A 17296-nucleotide genomic window follows, 5' to 3' on the forward strand; every position below is an offset into this window, starting at 1 on the left:
CTCAACCTCCCCACCTTTCCTCTGCCACTATCTATATATTTCTGGGTTCTGGGTTTCTTTCCTCCTCTTTCAGCACTCCACTTTCTCCTTACTCCTACTAAGATGATTCCTTCAGTTCGCCTCAACGACTGCCTTACAATTTAGGAGATGTGTCTTTAAAATATGATCTCTGTGCCATGCCAAGGTAAATGTAGTCAGTTTGGTGGCAATAATTTTTTAAAAGTGAATAAATTTTTTCCGATGTTGGCAATAATTTAAAAGCGGGAGCAGATTTATTCAGATATGAGTGCAAGTCTGCTCATTAGGCAGACAGCTATTGTCTGATTCACTTACGTTGCCCCCAGAACTCCCACCATCTAATGCAGTAAATTTAATATTGAGAGAGTGATTCAGGACTTCATCCAGCTCTATCTACATTAAACTTGCTTTTCCTTGTCTATAACTAAGCAGTTTTAAACCCAAGAAAGTTAGACACACAGATTATGACACACAGAGAGGCAATATGGTTATTTATGAGAATGTCTAGGACACAATTTATGAGCTCACTCTGGTAGTTTTCGGGTACAAGGTGATCCCTGTGGCTGATTTCATGAGCTGGCGCCAGTGCCTGAGTGTGGGGTTGTTTCATTCCAGCCGTATCCAGAAGTGACAGCGTAAGACATTCTGAAGACCATTGTTAAAATCAGTGGGAGGCAGAGATAACCCTGTTGAGGGAAATGATGTAACAAATCACTGGTGCAGCAGCTAAATTAAACTTAATCTCAAATGTTTCTGGTGCTGTCTGGAGATTAGACTTCTGTTTTGACACCTAATCACAGATCCTGAGGCACATGGCTGGGAAAAAAAAGAGAAAAAACAACAGACCACAGCAATTTATGTTCAGCAAAAACTTGTTCCTTTCATGTGCTGTGGAACATGTTTCATTCTAAGACTGAGAATTTCTCACGGAAAACTTAAATCAAACTTTCTCAATATCTAGCGCCTCCTTTAGGCAAATAGAAAGTGAGGCTCTGTATCTTGTTGCACACGTGCAAATTAAAGGGCAACTTCGGTTTTTTTCAACCTGGGCCCTGTTTTCATATGTTTTTCTGTATATGTGAGTGATGGATAATACTTTTATTGAGGTGGCTCCAGTAATGAGCTGGGCAGGCAGCCTGCAGCCCAGCTAACGCTCTTCAACAGGGCAAGTGGCTCCCGTCAAAGTTCGCCATATAAACGTGCATTTTTCACACTGACAGGCTCAGATAGTAACAATGAGTGTCCGACAACAAACTAGAAAGGAGAAATGCACGTATGTCTCTACCTTTAGCTGGAGGTCGCTGTTTGTTGTGATCTGTGTCCAAATCTCACCACGCCAGAAGTCTTGTTCTGAAATCTCGCGATAACTCGCGGCAAAACACAGATGGGGAATACTGTTACCTGACTGAGGTGAAGAGAGACGCCTGGAGAATTTACAAATTGTAACAACAAAATGTTGGGCTGCTCTTCACGCAGCTTTCACAAGTTAGGGCTAACAGTTAGCTGTGCTACAAATGGATGCTAACACTCCTGTGGATGCAGTGCACCGTCGCCGTGCCGACCACAGGGTCTGCAGCCACTTTGACCGGGATGACTACTGCCAGTCAAAGAAGAGACACGCTAAAGGTAGAGACATACGTTCATTTCTCCTTTCTAGTATGTTGTCTGACACTCATTGTAACTATCTGAGCCTGTCGGTGTGAAAAAAATGCACGTTTATAGGGCGAACTTTGACGGGAGCCACTTGCCCGGTTGAAGAGTGTTAGCGGGGCTGCAGGCTGCCTGCCCGGCTCAATACTGGAGCCACCTCAATAACTGTATTATCCATCACTCACATATACAGAAAAACATATGAAAACGGGGCCCAGGTTGAAAAAAACCGAAGTTGCCCTTTAAAGCAGAAGTAAGCGATCCGGTGGTTTTGTCTAACTTCTTGTCAGCAGATGGAGTTAACAGTCCCCGCCCTCGTCCCTACGTCACCACATTCACGCGCATCCCTTGGCTGCACACACAGAGAGGACCGCCCCTTTATGCCGTTCTCTCTCCTCATTGGATAAAGGTTGTAGGATACAAGGAAAGTTTTCTCCTCAGCTTACAGCAGAGCAGAGTGACTGACAGACCCGTGTTTCAGACCAAACACTCTATAGAAGTGATTGCTGTCGGAAGATAGAACTATTTAAGACTTATATTAACACAAACATTCTGCTTACTTCTGCTTTAAATTGCAGAAATGAAGGTCACAGTCAAAACTACTTGCACTGGCACACACACCATGAGTTATGATAAACATACAGTGATATACATTTTAAACCACTAAAATGTGTTATGTTCACTATGTCATTCAGACCACAAGTATTTGAAGATTTACACAACTTTTGTTCTTCAGATTTCAATTTTAAGTAAAACTGTGTAGAATATACAACAGAGCCCTTTTAATACTGCATGACCAAAAGTAATTGGTTCTGGCTACTATATGTTATTAATGCACTAAAGGTCATATGATTAAGAATTGACTTTTGCCATTTAGATTAGGGTGGAATTGTCTGAGGAGAAAAGGAGTAAAGAGGTGTCTGCAAGTGAGGAAGATTATAACAATTAGAAAGCATCTATCACAGAGAAATCAAAGGTAATTGCTTTGCCACAATCCACACTCAGGGGAAGTAAAATAAGGGCAGGTGGCCTGGTCGACAGAGAAGCACAAGTCTTGTAGCGGATCAACAGGAATTCATTTGCATGGTGAGAAAAAACTCTGTCATGGCTGCACAGCAAGTCAGGAATACTCTGCAGGATGCAAGCAAACATGTTTCCTTGTCGGTGATCAAGAGAAGTCTTCATGATCAGAACCTCAAATGTTTCACCACCAGATGCAACCCCTGGTAAACCTCAAATACAGAAAGCCCAAGGCTGCAGAGCACAAAATCACACAAAACTGAATGGGTAGAGTTGTGGAAGAAAGTTCCACGGACTGACGAAACAAAAATCAACCGCTGCCTGAGGAAAAGCTGGTGAACCAAAGCCACCACCTCATCAGTCAGACATGGCGGTGGTTCTTTTATGGATTAGACATTTATGGCTGCCAGTGGAACAGGCACACTGGCATTTATTGATGATTTCACAGCTGACAGAAGCAACAGGATGAATGAACAGGTGTACTGGGGCAGTCGGTGCTCTCAGATTCAGACAAATCTGTCAAAAGTCATTGGACGGCATTTATCAACAATCCTTAACATATGGCCATAGCAACCAAAGAACTTTTCAGGGTTGCAAGGTGAAATAATCTTAAACCGGCTGAGTAAGTCGCCTGTGCTTTATGAGAATAGGAAGAGACTCCACAACCAGCAGCAGCAGGAAGTGGCTGCAGTGAAGCTCTAGGAATTAATGTGAATGAAATTATGTTGAGTCAATGCTAAGGATTTTCTTCAAATTATAAAATATGATGATTTAGTTTGACTTGACATGTGTCCAGTTACTTTTAACCCCTTAACGCCTATTGTCGCGAATTCGCCTCAAACCGCTTCTATTCAGGTTGCAGCTGAGATAGTGCATGTGTTCTCCCAATGTCAGTTAATTCCTCTTTGACACGGACCTAGGAACCTTTTGCAATCACTGGTTTATCGTCGGACCACTTAAAGTGGGAGCCACATCCGGTTTCCGATCGCGGCCACTTCCGGTTTTGGCGCTAGCGAGTCGAAGTCGCAAACGCGGATGGATTGTCTTCTTTGAGGTAAGGTATAGTAAAATAAAAATACATGTCTACTTACTGTTTGTCTATGGAGCTAGCAAAGCAAAATAGAGTACTTTTGACCGATATTTTTGAAGATATTAGAAGTTTTCCGTTCGTCGCGAATTCGTGACATTCGGCCATATTGGCTAAATTAGCCATAGCGGCTACATGTAAACAATACTATATTTAGATGGCTTTCAGCAGTCACACAAGCAGTCACACACACTTTCTATAGCAAATACAATTCTTGTAACTCTCTGTTATCATCATAGAATTAGCATGTTGTTCTATGAATGCAATTTTTGCCCTTTATTTTTTACTTGTTAGCCTCATATTTGTGGATGTCACCGTTAGAGCACGCTGTGTATTATGTAAATACAAATGTCTGCACTTTTCAATAGAGTTTTTTTTTTTTTTTTTTTTTTTACAGGTGACCACAGCAGCAGTAGCAGTGATGACAGCAGCACTGAAGGAGAGGATGATGCACTTCCTAGCACAGTTACTCCTGCAAGAGCAGCTGCTATCAGAACGAAAAGACATAGGGTGGAGTGGAAGTCAGTGAAACCAAACTCTGCAAAAGAAGTCCCAGTGTGGAAAGCTGCTCATTCAGTACTTTAGAGATTTCTTTGACACCGAGCTTCTAAACAGTATTGTGGAACAGAGCAATCTATACTACATACAAAAAAATCCAAACTGTGTGCTAGAATTGGATTGTAATGAACTGGAACAGTTCATTGGTGCAGTAATTTACATGAGTGTTTTGCACTTACTTCGCTCGCTCACGAATGTACTGGTCCACTCACTCACACACACACACACTCACCACACACACATACTGGATGCTGCATCAGGGCTGTCATTGAGGACATACACAGACAGTCAGAAACAAGTGGTTGACGTCGGCTCAACCAGGCCTGCAAGTCATGTACAGTCAACTACACACACATACACGCACTTTTTTTTATTTATTGTTGTTTTATCATTGTCATGATGAAGTTTTGAATGTCTGTCATGAAACCAGATTACAATTTAAATTTAAATACTATGTTGGCATCAATAAAATCAATTTCATACCTCAATCTGAGAAATGTGTTTTATTACTACCTTATTACTACTTTATTACTACTTTTATCCATTAATGCCTGTTGTCGCTAATTTGCATCATACCCAAATTTATAACTATTCTATGTGCTATAGTCAAATTAATAATCTCTACTCAATTTAGTCTCTGCTTGAAAGCAAAAACACAAATAATTAATTTTTTAACATAATTGCATATAAATTCAGGCGTCAAGGGGTTAAACTTTCAGGACTGGTCTGTGGCTCCCTCACACTTCTTTTTATATTGATTTAAACCTTCTCATAATATTTATATTTTATGACTTCAGCTTGTGTCCATCATTCTGTGTCAAAGTGAATGTGTTAAAGCAAAGCATATGTATGAGTGTACTTCTGGTCTAGATTGGCAGTTTTCCAAAGCATCTGCTTTTTGTCACATTTTTGATGATTGATTTTATTTTTCTGCCAGAACACCAATATAAATAACTTGAAGAAAAAAATCTGAAGTAAAACTGTACTTGCTATCTTCAAATTAGTTTTAACCTTTAGAATAATCATCAAATTAGCATGGGTTAATTTTTATGCTACTGTAGATATGTTCTAGCATAAACTGAACTGTGTTCAGCTAGTCTAACAATGGCAAGCTTAAAAAAATGCCATGTCATATCTAAATAATTTTATAACTGAACCTGACAAAAAGTTTGTTTTGTTGTTGGATTAGAAATTGAAATGTCACATTTTGCAAAATCATAGGCAAAAAAACCCACTAATGCTGCATTAATAGTTCCATGTGTTGCTAGCGTTACATGTTAGTTAAAACTGGCTGCCAGTAGCTCTGCTCTGGACATGTATAATGAAAAAAAGGTTTCATATACAAGTTGAATTTGTGAATTAGTGCAATTAAATGCACATGAGCAATAAGCAACTGGTGAAGAATATTGTGATAATTATGTGATACCTCATTAAATAGTTGAAGCTCAGTTCTACTATTGTCGTAAGAGCTCATTAATTTCTATAAATTTTAAACTGTGAAAGGAGTAGGTGTGTTAAACTACAGTAAGACTAATTTATTTTGACAGTGACTCATTATTTTATAACCATGGGCTTTGGGTTCGGTCTGTTTGTGCGTTTAATTATAATTCTATTTCACTGAAATCAAAGGGAAAAGTAAAGACGTCAATGGTTTCTTTTGGCTTTTATGTGACAAACATCTCTTAACATATTGCTCTTGTCTATCACCCAATTTTCCACTTTTATCTGAAACTTTTATCAGATGGAGCAATGAGGTATGGCAAACATTCACACTGATGAGACGCACAGAGCGTTGGACCAGACTACGCTGCCTGTGTTCCATTATATTACCAGTACAAATGGAAACAAACAGCAGCATGCCAATTTTCCTTCTCAAGCTCCATTTGAGAACAGTAAACATAAAACTGAAAGTCGTATTCTGTTTGTTTTTGTCAAGACAGAAGAGTACGGAGATCCCTTACGGCCAAATTTTTGTGAACATACAGTACCAACAGTAGATGCAAGACACAACAGTGCAGGATAAGAGCTAATGAATGTCTTTGTGTTTGACAACATGTGCAGTGAGCTTCTAGACAAAGATACTGAAATTCTCTGTGTCTGATGTGTTTTCAGCTGACGCCAGTAGGAACCACCATCTTCTCTGGTTTCTGGGGCAACAACGGGGCGGCGGACATTGATGACGGTCCCAACGGACAGATAGAGTATACAATCCAGTACAACCCTAAAGACCCGGTAGGTTGTCCCTCTGCACACTGACCTCCTTCAAGTGTAAAATATAAAGTTTAGCACAAGAATCCTGAATTTCCTCAAGTGTTGTGTGTCTGTGGCTTGATAACCAACCCATGTCTTGACCACATAATATCAATATTATTGACGACTGGATTCGATGTCTAAATCCCTTCTCCTCGTCTCCAAGCAGTTATTTGACTGACACATTTTGCATAAAATATAACTGAGCTCAGTAACAGACGCACTGGGGATTTGTTGTACAAAGAAGAGTCAATTATTGCAGACGATTGTATCATTTACTTGCTTCATGAGATTAGATAACACGCTTTCTTTAAGCTCCTATTTCCTGTTTTCCCAAGAAGCTTCATTGTCATGATAAGATCACTGACATATTATGAAAACATAGAGAGTTTTAGCCTATCTGTACAAATATTATGTTCCCATCATGATCTCGCTACCTTTTTTTTATACCTCTTGGCTTTACTTTTTTATAGATTCCTCTCGACTCATGACTTTCTTGCTATATCTCTTCTGTGTTCCAGTATTACCTGAGAAAATTCTCTTTTCAGCGTAATAATAAAATCATACTCTAGGAATTTACTGCTTTAACTTCCACAGTCTTTCTTCTGTTACTACATATTGACCCTGTCAGTGACTTGTCTGTGTTTGTGTTTCAGACAGCCAACAGGACCTTTGACATCCCCCTGACTCTGTTTGGCTCCGTGGTTCTAAGAGAAAGACTCAACTATGAGGAGATAACGCGGTACCTAGTCATCATACAGGCTAACGTAAGTGGTCTTTTTTGTTGTCGTTGTTTGTGTTTTTGTTTGTCGTGCAGCTACCTCAGACCAAACCTGAGGATGTCACTGTATTTTACGTACAATAGATGTGTATACAGGAAGTCTGAAGAAAATTAACTCTGTCCTGATTAAAAGGGAATTAAGTCTGTAGCCTATGTTGTGATATCATATGTAAATTTGTATTATTATGGCAACAGTACTGCTACACAGACTTCTCTGTTGACTCAGTCTCCAGGGAACTATAAGTGTAACCCTGATTATCACTTATGTCTATGTTAATGTAATTGTTTCCTTTAATTTCGCACCACTCACTCTGTATGTTTTATTCAGCTGGTCTACAATATAGTTAATTTCACTCAACATGCAAAAAGACTCATGGGGAGGGGCGGGGGGAACTTTGAAGGATCTAAAGTGCAACCGAAAAAATGACTTAAGTAGCTGATTGCACCATTAATGTTTTTGTTGTGACAGGAAAACCTTGCTTACAAATCCTTTGGTTTTCAGCAGAGCATTCTGGCAAATATTCGTTATGTCTCAAGGCCCATTTACCCTGAAAGCATTATTAAAAGTCAACAGTACACTGAAAGATTAATGCATTTCTGACTACTTGAAAGCCTGACATATTCACTGTTCATCTGAATACAATATTAAGGGTGTTTTGAGTAGCTGTGGATTTGCTGAATATAAATTCTCAGAAAGGCTATGTAAGAGAAAGGCTGTATTAGAGACACGTGCCGGGAGGTAAAAGAACGGCGTGGAATAAAGCTGACCTTTTACTGAAATGCTGGGTGAGGAAAAAGAGAAAATAAATTAAGCACTGATTAACTGAACTACAGCTCTTATAACCTTATCAAAACAGTTGTCTAAAATAACGGTATGATCACAGCTTTTGAATGGATATTTTTGTATTTTATCACATCTCACAGCTCGAAGAGAAGAGAAACTTTGATGCCTCTCTTGTGCTGTCGAGTGATTGACAGTGAAAAGTGCGATATGTAACACAGTGACAGAGAAACACTCAATTCAGGTGCAATTAAATAACAGTAAAAGAGGAATTTCAGCAGTACTTTGTGGAGGTTCATTGCTCCTTATCTTGTTGGGTTAATTTTCAAGCTTGTGAGGGGAAAAAATGGTTAGCGGCAGAAAATTGCTTCTTCTAAAGGAGAGAAACAAGTGCTGATGTATCCAGCTAGCTGATATGCAGACACAACTAGGAATAATGTGAAGGACAAGGTGCAGGGATCTAGATAACTTGCACAAACTTGAAATAGTAGAGTTTCTTTCCCTGTACGATGATTGATTATTCACTTTGAGTTTTCTGTAGATTCCTGAGCCTGATTTGGCTATTTTGTTCTGAGAGCTGTGTGGAATAATACAAAATAACAAGGCTAGTTTGTGTACAGTATATCGATTATCTTAAACTAAAAACTGAAAGCAAAGCAGTTATATTGATATTCAGATGAATAGGCCTATTAAACGTTTTCTTCTTTTTTGTGAATTTGCTGAGCAGCTTCCTTTGTAATTGAAGGGTGGATAGATACTTTAGCAAAAGTTGACAATAGCACTTTAAGAGGTGTACTGTACAAAAGGGAAAGAATGATTGCACATCCACTCCGCAGTAGAAATTGAAGCTTTTGAACAGTTTTACTTTTTGTGTTTGACAAGAAATAGTTGTGATATTTTACAGGGTAGAGGCCCTGCTATTTCAGCTTAAGGTCTCCTGAAGGTCTTCTCCTGAATGAAAACTTAATAGTGTCTACACACATCCATTTTTCATTTTCTGTGTTTCAAGGTCATAGTGTTTTTGGTGTAGAACTGTTTTCAAAACCTATACAAATATTTTTACTGTGAACAAAATGTGATAGGCCACCTGGTATAGTACTTTGAGAATAAAGTAATAATTTTACAAGAATAAAGTCATACATTTATGAGAATAAAGTCATAATATTACAAAAATTAAGTGGCAATTTTATGAGAAAAAAGCAATGACTTCCAAGTCCGCCTGGTTCTTTCTGCGGAATAGATGTATTTTCTTGCATATTCTTTTCAAAGTCCTGATACTGAGGATTTGCGGTACTGGTAGTACTATGGTTGAGAAGAACAACTATCTGCTACCTCATTCCCAGAGAATAGAATATAATGAATAGAGACTTTATTGTCATTGTATCAGATATGAAAGGGTTAGGGTTAGGTTAAACGAACTTGGAGATGCTACTCCTAGTGGTGCATAAGAAGCACAGTGGCCTACGTGAATTTGTTGCCGTTGCCAGTACCGTGCCGACACCGGTACTGGCGCCGTTGTCGGTACTTTGTACTGGCGGTGCCGTCACTGTTGTTGGTCACGGTGCCAAACAAAGCTCCAGAGCCGGAGCTGTGGAGGGAGACACACGGCGCAGGGAGACTGGGCTGGAGCTTAGCAGAGCTGCAATGTACCACTTCACTGAGTTTAGAAACATTATGTTAAGGTCCAAAAACTACATAGTGTGGCTCTCCTTGTTTGTTAAACCTATACTGAAGTACAACTTCACAAAATGCTCCACGGCCCTCATTTTAACAACTTTCCTCCTCTAAAACAACAGGTTAAAATATTAATGACTTTATTCTCGTAATATTATGACTTTATTCTCATAAATTTACGACTTTATTCTTGTAAAATTATGACTTCTCGAAGTCAGATTTTCTTTTCTCAATGCGGCCCTAATACTCCGTAATAGAACAGTGTTCATTCAGATAATTATTATTTTATTTATTTATTTTTGACTAGGAGATAAATTATTTGTATTTCTTTTCATCTTTTCATCTTAACGTTAATGACTACACAATAGGAGCATTTTCATTTATTGACTCATTCATCTCTGGGAACAAGACCTGAAATATTTGTGAGCTCACTACAAACAAATGTACTGAAAATGTCAATAATTAATCAATATGCAATTAAACCACTACTAATTTGATCTGTTGTGACTACTTAAAGCTGATAAAGGGGAGGAGGAGTGACGTGGTGTTGTAGTAGCACATTGTATCATCAAGGTATTTTGGAGAGAACATCTGTTAGTCCAGAGCAGGTGTCCGACTATAATTAGAATGTGTCAGATAACAAGGTGATTTTCTTAAATGACACCAGTGAGAGATGAGGCTGTTGGAGATTTGACTGTTGGATTTTATTTATAATTCATACTTTCATTCTGTCTGTTAATTTACTTCTCATACACGTCATCTGCTTGGGGAAAAAAAATGCATATACAGTATTAGTCTGTATCTAATTAATGTCCTTTAATGAAGACTTCCTCAATTCCCACAACAGATGGAGGTGAGTGGGAGCAGTTCGGTGTTAATTTGTAAAACAAACTTTATACTTTCTCAAAGAAAAACTCTTTGGGTGCTATAACAAACCATTGATTATGATGTAACCTACAAGGCTTATGAAATACATCACATACATGATAATGTAACAAATAGCAGTTTCTGCTTCATGCGTGGTCTGTGAGGAGCTGAAGCAGTTTAAAATGCATTAGATATGTGCTTAGTTGCCCTTGATGAGATATAAATAGACATGGAGATGCAGGGCTGAGTAGACATCAGTCTTTGAAGGTATTGAGAGCTTCCTGGCAGCTTTGTTCATTTCCTGAAAATATTCTAGCAGCACTCATGTTCACTTTTTATTCAAGACTTGAGGATGAAGAATCACAAATATCCAAAATATGAAAGTGCAAATAAGAAAGTGGTTAAGATGAAACTGAAACTGTGTGTGTGTGTGTGTGTTTAGGACCGAGCCCCCTACCCCAGTGAGCGGCGGACAGCCACCACCACTCTGACCGTGGATGTGCTGGACGGTGACGACCTGGGGCCCATGTTTCTGCCCTGCACGCTGGTGGGGAACACCCGTGACTGTAGTCCCATCACGTACAAGGCTAATGTGCTGGAGCTGACTGAGCCGGTACGTGTGCTCCCCATATGTAAACACGCTATACGCTGTCTGGTTTCTATGCATGTGAGGTCCAGAGGGCACGTTTTCATCTGTGTGCATAATGTGTACTACTGTTACGGTACCAGTTTCCTTCAGCAGACAATTATAGGAGTGTGTGTGTGTGTGTTTTAGTGATGTCGGCAGCGTTTACCATTTTAATCTTAGATTAAGGTTAATAGTAAGAGCTAATCTCTTAGGCCTTGTTTATACATGCTCATATTTAATGTATGTGAAATTGATGCCGCTGCAGTGAGTGTCTATTGACTTTTGTAATATCACACATCATTTGTCAGATAATGTGTTTGCCCCCTTGACATCCACTGAATCTTAACATGGGAACGACAACTTTACCCCGGCACCTCTTCTACTCAGACTGATACTGATAGACAAGGACGCTGTATCTGCTTTTTCACGACTTCTAAGCTTTCAAACAAGCTGTAATGTGCCTGTATGCCACCAGCAGATAAAGTTTAAAAAAAAAAGTTTTTTTGTTTTTCTCAACTTTACAATTGCAAAAAAAATGATTTTTTTTAATTATGGCGTGCTAACCATCTGCTACTGTAGGTAATGAAGACAAAAGGCTAAAATCATCCATGTGGGCATGAAAAACGTGTACTCCTGTTCAATATGGTTTTAGATTCCATTGTCAATTAGCATCATTTAGAACAAGAATATTGATATTTTAATAAGCAGACAGAGTTGTTAATCACGTAACCTTAACAACCTTGGAAAAAAATCCTATTATATGTCTGTATTTTATTACATTACAGATGATTTCTTGTGTTTTTATTACTTACTGAGACTGCTCTGCACAATATATTTCCCTGACGGATCATAATCTGAATCTCTTGTGTATGAACAAGTGTTACAAGAGTGATTGTGCAACAGTGTGGCACGGTTTTATGCTTACACAGCTGTACGTATCATATTGTATTTGTATCTCGGGCATTTAGCTGATGCTGTTATCCAAAGAGACTTGCAATACCACTTTGTAAATGAGACAAAGTTGCTGCAGGCAAAATCCTCAACTCTGACAAGTCAGCAGAGCATTCATCCCCTACCACACACACACACACACACACACACACACACACACACACACACACACACACACACACACACACACACACACCCTTGATAGTGACAAGCTAGCAGTGCATTCATGCCTTAACAACGCCCCCACCCACCTACTGTACACACATGCGCGTGCACACTCATGCACACAGAATTCCGCACCAGTGTCAAGGCGGTAGAGCAGTCATGCTGAACTGGACATTGTCTACTTCATCTCTTTGTTTACTGAGATCTTTGTCACACATGCACAGACAATGACTTGAACACACACACATGAACACATCTGCTCACTTTACTCCAGAGACACTAAGGCCCTCAAAGTACTGCTGACACCAGTGTCTTCAAACCCCTCTCTCTCTTTCTTATCTCTCCTGACTCACACATACAGTCTTGCGGACACACACACACACACACACACACACACACACACACACACACACACACACACACACACACACACACACACACACACACACACACACACACACACACACACACACACACACACACACACACACTTCCCTCCCAGCCAAGATATGAAAGCACAGGGAGCAACAACAGGAGTAAATCAACTTTACACCTCATGGTTTTTGAGAAGGAGCAAGTGTAAGCAGACAAGGAAAGGGTTTAGGATAGAGAGGTGGAGGTTGATACACAGAGAGAAAGAGAGACAAAGTTATGCAAAGAAAATACCTAAGGGGATTTAAAATCCAAAGCGATGCATAAAACACATTGCATCTAAGACGGAGATTGGTTCTCAGATGTCAATTTGCTCCCAGTGCAGCACAAGATGTTTCACTTATATCAGTGTTTATGATCTATTTATGATCTCGCACCATCGCCACAATAAGAAATGGAGTCACACAGGCAAACGCCGGGCTGCTTGGCTTCTTCTTTATGTAAACCCCGCTGCCACCACCTCCTGGTGATGTTCTAACGGTGATCTATGTTCACCTCAGGAGCAGGAAACTGTGCAGATACCAGATTCAAGCTCATATGAAACCTAATGGGTCTTTTATCACAGCAAACACTAACCCTCATATAGTTTTCAAGACTCCTGCATTGTACATGAAGGCTTACCAAGCCCCTGAATGGCCATTGTTAAAACTACACCTGTGCTTCTCCTGCTGAGAGAAGTAGTTAAGTCCATTAATGATGTTGTACTTGCCCTGTGATCTACTCTGAGGCAGGACTGTTCTTGAATTGAATTGTCATTTAACGATTTAATGTTATGCCGTGCTAGTATATTTATGAACTTTGGCTTATTACTACTCTGTGTGATTGAGGACACATGGAGGGGGTTCGATTTAAATTGCGATTCTACGATATTGCATTATTGATTCTCTTGATTTTTAGTATGCATTATTAATATTAATCTGCACACAAATACTGTAGGACCCTATAAATGAACATACTCCATTATAAAGTGAACTTAAACCCTTTTCAAAACCTGTACTCTCTGTATGTAAAAAAGGCTAACAAATGCACATTGCACAATATAAAAAAAAAAAAAGATTTTTGGAGAAAAAAAAATCGATTTAAAAATCGTCAAAAAAGATATTGCGATATTTATGTGAATCGATTTTTTCTCCCACTCCTAGTTTTTTGTCTTAATGTGTTATATGATTTTGTTGGACAGTGTAACTGGATATGACCATTGGCTACACATACTGTAGGTTTTGGCCTAGCCATGTTTTTTTTTTTTTCTTTTTTTTTTCCTTTGCAGCACCAGTACAGTATCTTTCAGTTTTCAATTATTTTGCAACGGTAGATTGACTGATGATGGCATCTTATTTATATTTATTTTTGATCAAGCCTTATCTTTATAGAGTTGAGGCATGGCTGGAGCCAATTCTAGCTGACATTGTGCAAGGGCAACAACTAGGACAGGTCACCGGTCCATCACAGGCCTGACATATAGAGACAAATGACCAATCACACTCTCATTCACACCTATGGGCAATTTAGAGTCACCGATTAACCTTAGTCTTTGGACTGTGAGAGGACAACTGAGTATCTGGTGCGAACCCACACAGTCACAGGGAGAACATGCAAACTCCACACAAAAAAGGCCTCAGTCGGTCAAGTTATTCTAGATATTATTTGCAATTTTTGTAGAAGAGCTCCGAAATAATTGGAGTGAAGAAATTAGATAGGAACCCACCTCCGGTATGAATAATGTATCTATTAACTTGAAGGCTTTTCAGACACCAAGACCGTGCAGAGTGGCTCTTGCGATGAAAGATTTTTACAACTCTCTCTCTCTCAAAACTTATCACATAGCAGCAGTAATTACAGTATCAGCTCCATTCAGTAGATTGCAAGGTACATGCACAATATTCAATCTTGAATGTGCACGTCCATATACTGTAGCCTACTGACCAACACAAATCCCAAGTCACCCTGCGTTTCTCCCCCTTCATCCGTCTGTGATACGTTTACTGCTAATTCATTACTGCTTAACACTTAGGTTTTTATTTTTAAACAGTCATAAGCTTTAAGCTGATTCATTCCGGGTCAGAGAAATAAATGCATGTTTATTTTACAGTAGCAGCATGGTGTCTCTTATTAGATTTGCCTGAATGCACTCTCATTTATTCAAAGCAGCTGTCTCTAAGGGGCCATGTTTGATTGATTAAGACCAGACTTTGAAGCCATCCGCCATCAGTAACTTGATATGTTCTGCTTGAATGAGCTACAAGTGTAGTAACTGAGGGATGGATGGATGGATGGATGGATGGATGAATGAGTACAGTGTAGACAGATAGGTAGACAGATAGACAGGTAGATAGATAGATGGACAGATAGATAGATAGATAGATAGATAGATAGATAGATAGATAGATAGATAGATAGATAGATAGATAGATAGATAGATAGATAGATAGTAGGAATGGGAGAAAAAAATCGATTTGCATAAATATCGCGATATCTTTTTTTTTTTTTTTGGAAAAAAAAAATTTAGATTTTTTTTTTTAACATTGTGCAATGTGCATTTGTTAGCCTTTTTTACATACAGAGAGTACAGGTTTTGAAAAGGGTTTAAGTTCACTTTATAATGGAGTATGTTAATTTCTAGGCTCCTACAGTGTTTGTGTGCAGATAAATGTTAAAAATGCAGACTAAAAATCGAGAGAATCGGCAATATCGTAGAATCGCAATTTAAATCGAATCGCCATCCAAAAAAACGTAGAAGAATCAAATCGGGAGAAAAGCATATCGTCCTAGCCCTAGATAGATAGATAGATAGATAGATAGATAGATAGATAGATAGATAGATAGATAGATAGATAGATAGATAGATAGATAGATAGATAGATAGATAGATAGATAGTGAATGATGGATGGATGGATAGATGAGGTGGAGATGACAACACACAGCTGCTGTTTCAGAGATAGAGGAGAGGAGAAGGGAAAGAGTGAGGAGAAAGGAGGAATGAACAAGGAGGAGAGTCAGGCTGCTATAATAGTTTGAGTCCTAATCAGACTGATAAGATATGACAACCTCAGAGCCTCAGAGCCGACGCAGCTACGCTCTCTGGCTCTCTCTCTCTCTCTCACACACACACACACACACACACACACACACACACACACACACACACACACACACACACACACACACACACACACACACACACCAAGATGCTGGTCATTCATGCCGAGGAGTTGGCTGTCAGACCATGTTCACACGTCGGCTTCAAAAACATGGCTGCCTCTGAAACATGGATGAGAAGAGCCCAGAGAACAGCCCCCCCCCCCCCACCGACACCTGACTAATCATTCCGTTTGTCATCGTGGTGTTGACGAAGCATAATGGTATAATGGTGAACAACACATCAAAGACAACAGCACTTAAGCCGTTTTCCACACCTTGAGGCAGCACTGTGGCGCGCTGCACTGTGGAAATACCAATATGTTATTTATTTGATGTGACGGCGAGGGGGGGGGGTGCAGCGTACAGCTCTATGCCTGACACAAAGCCTCACCTGACCACTAGACGCCCTCGGGGGGTTCCTCCCTCCTCTGTTGATCTCCTGCCTGCTCTGGGATCAGCCACCTGCCGGCACAGCTGCTGCTCATTAGTTCCCCACTATATATAAAATGGCAGTTTCCCCACACAAGCATTTGCCAGGTGGTGTTGTTTGGTTGTTGCAGCGTCTGACTCACTCATGCCTGCTTGATACCTGTTGCTGTTATTTGTCCTGCTGGCTCGGCAGACTCCGCTTGTCTGAATCTGTGTGTCTCTGACAGAAACCCTAGAGAGTAAAGAGCCTTTCATATTACCTGCCCAGCTTGCTGTGGCTCCTTGTGGGCCACATTCTAGGCCTGTATTATTAGTCCAACTCATATTTTCAGGGATGGTTATTGTGGATAAGTGGTCTCACACAGTTTGTTTACTTGCTCTATTAACCCTGAAGAAAACGATGTTCATTTATCAGGTGTGAATATGGGCACCTTTCCTGTTTCATCGTATGTTTATCTAAGCTTTTGAACTTGGACACTTGAGGTTATAACTGTCGTTTGGACAAAACAAGCTACTCGACTGCATAAACTTGGACCTTCGGAGACTGATGAGAGTTCAACACACATGCAAATAGACAAAACACAGAGACAAATTCAGAAAACCTCTGCTACTGTGCTACAAATACACACAGCACAACCAAATACGAGATAGTGCTGCAGATTTTCTAGTTTCCAATGGACAATAAAAAGCGATGAACCTGGTTAGAAGACACTTGCAGGTGTAATTCAAGAAAGCCACACAGGCCAGGCTGCATGTACAGCAGCACCACCATGACATAGCTAAGTAGCTTCCACACATGATTAAATGTCAAGTTATATCACAGACAAAGGTACATGGCAGTGTAAGATACACAGCGGTATTAATTA

General features: G+C 39.7%; 1 protein-coding gene across 1 annotated transcript in view; it reads left to right on the forward strand.

Annotated features, from left to right (window-relative positions):
* The window catches only part of LOC311002292 (protocadherin-15-like), a gene marked incomplete at both ends in the record, with an annotated part of 162954 nt that overhangs the window by 27227 nt on the left and 118431 nt on the right, over window positions 1-17296 (forward strand). Inside the window, 3 exons of the mRNA XM_083993613.1 lie at window positions 6446-6565; window positions 7240-7350; window positions 11129-11299. Of these exons, the coding sequence (XP_083849739.1) occupies window positions 6446-6565; window positions 7240-7350; window positions 11129-11299 (402 nt within the window). The remainder of the gene's footprint in view (window positions 1-6445; window positions 6566-7239; window positions 7351-11128; window positions 11300-17296) is intronic.

The sequence above is a fragment of the Trachurus trachurus genome (genome assembly GCF_905171665.1).
Source record: "Trachurus trachurus genome assembly, chromosome: 19".
Classification (NCBI taxonomy): Eukaryota; Metazoa; Chordata; class Actinopteri; order Carangiformes; family Carangidae; genus Trachurus; species Trachurus trachurus.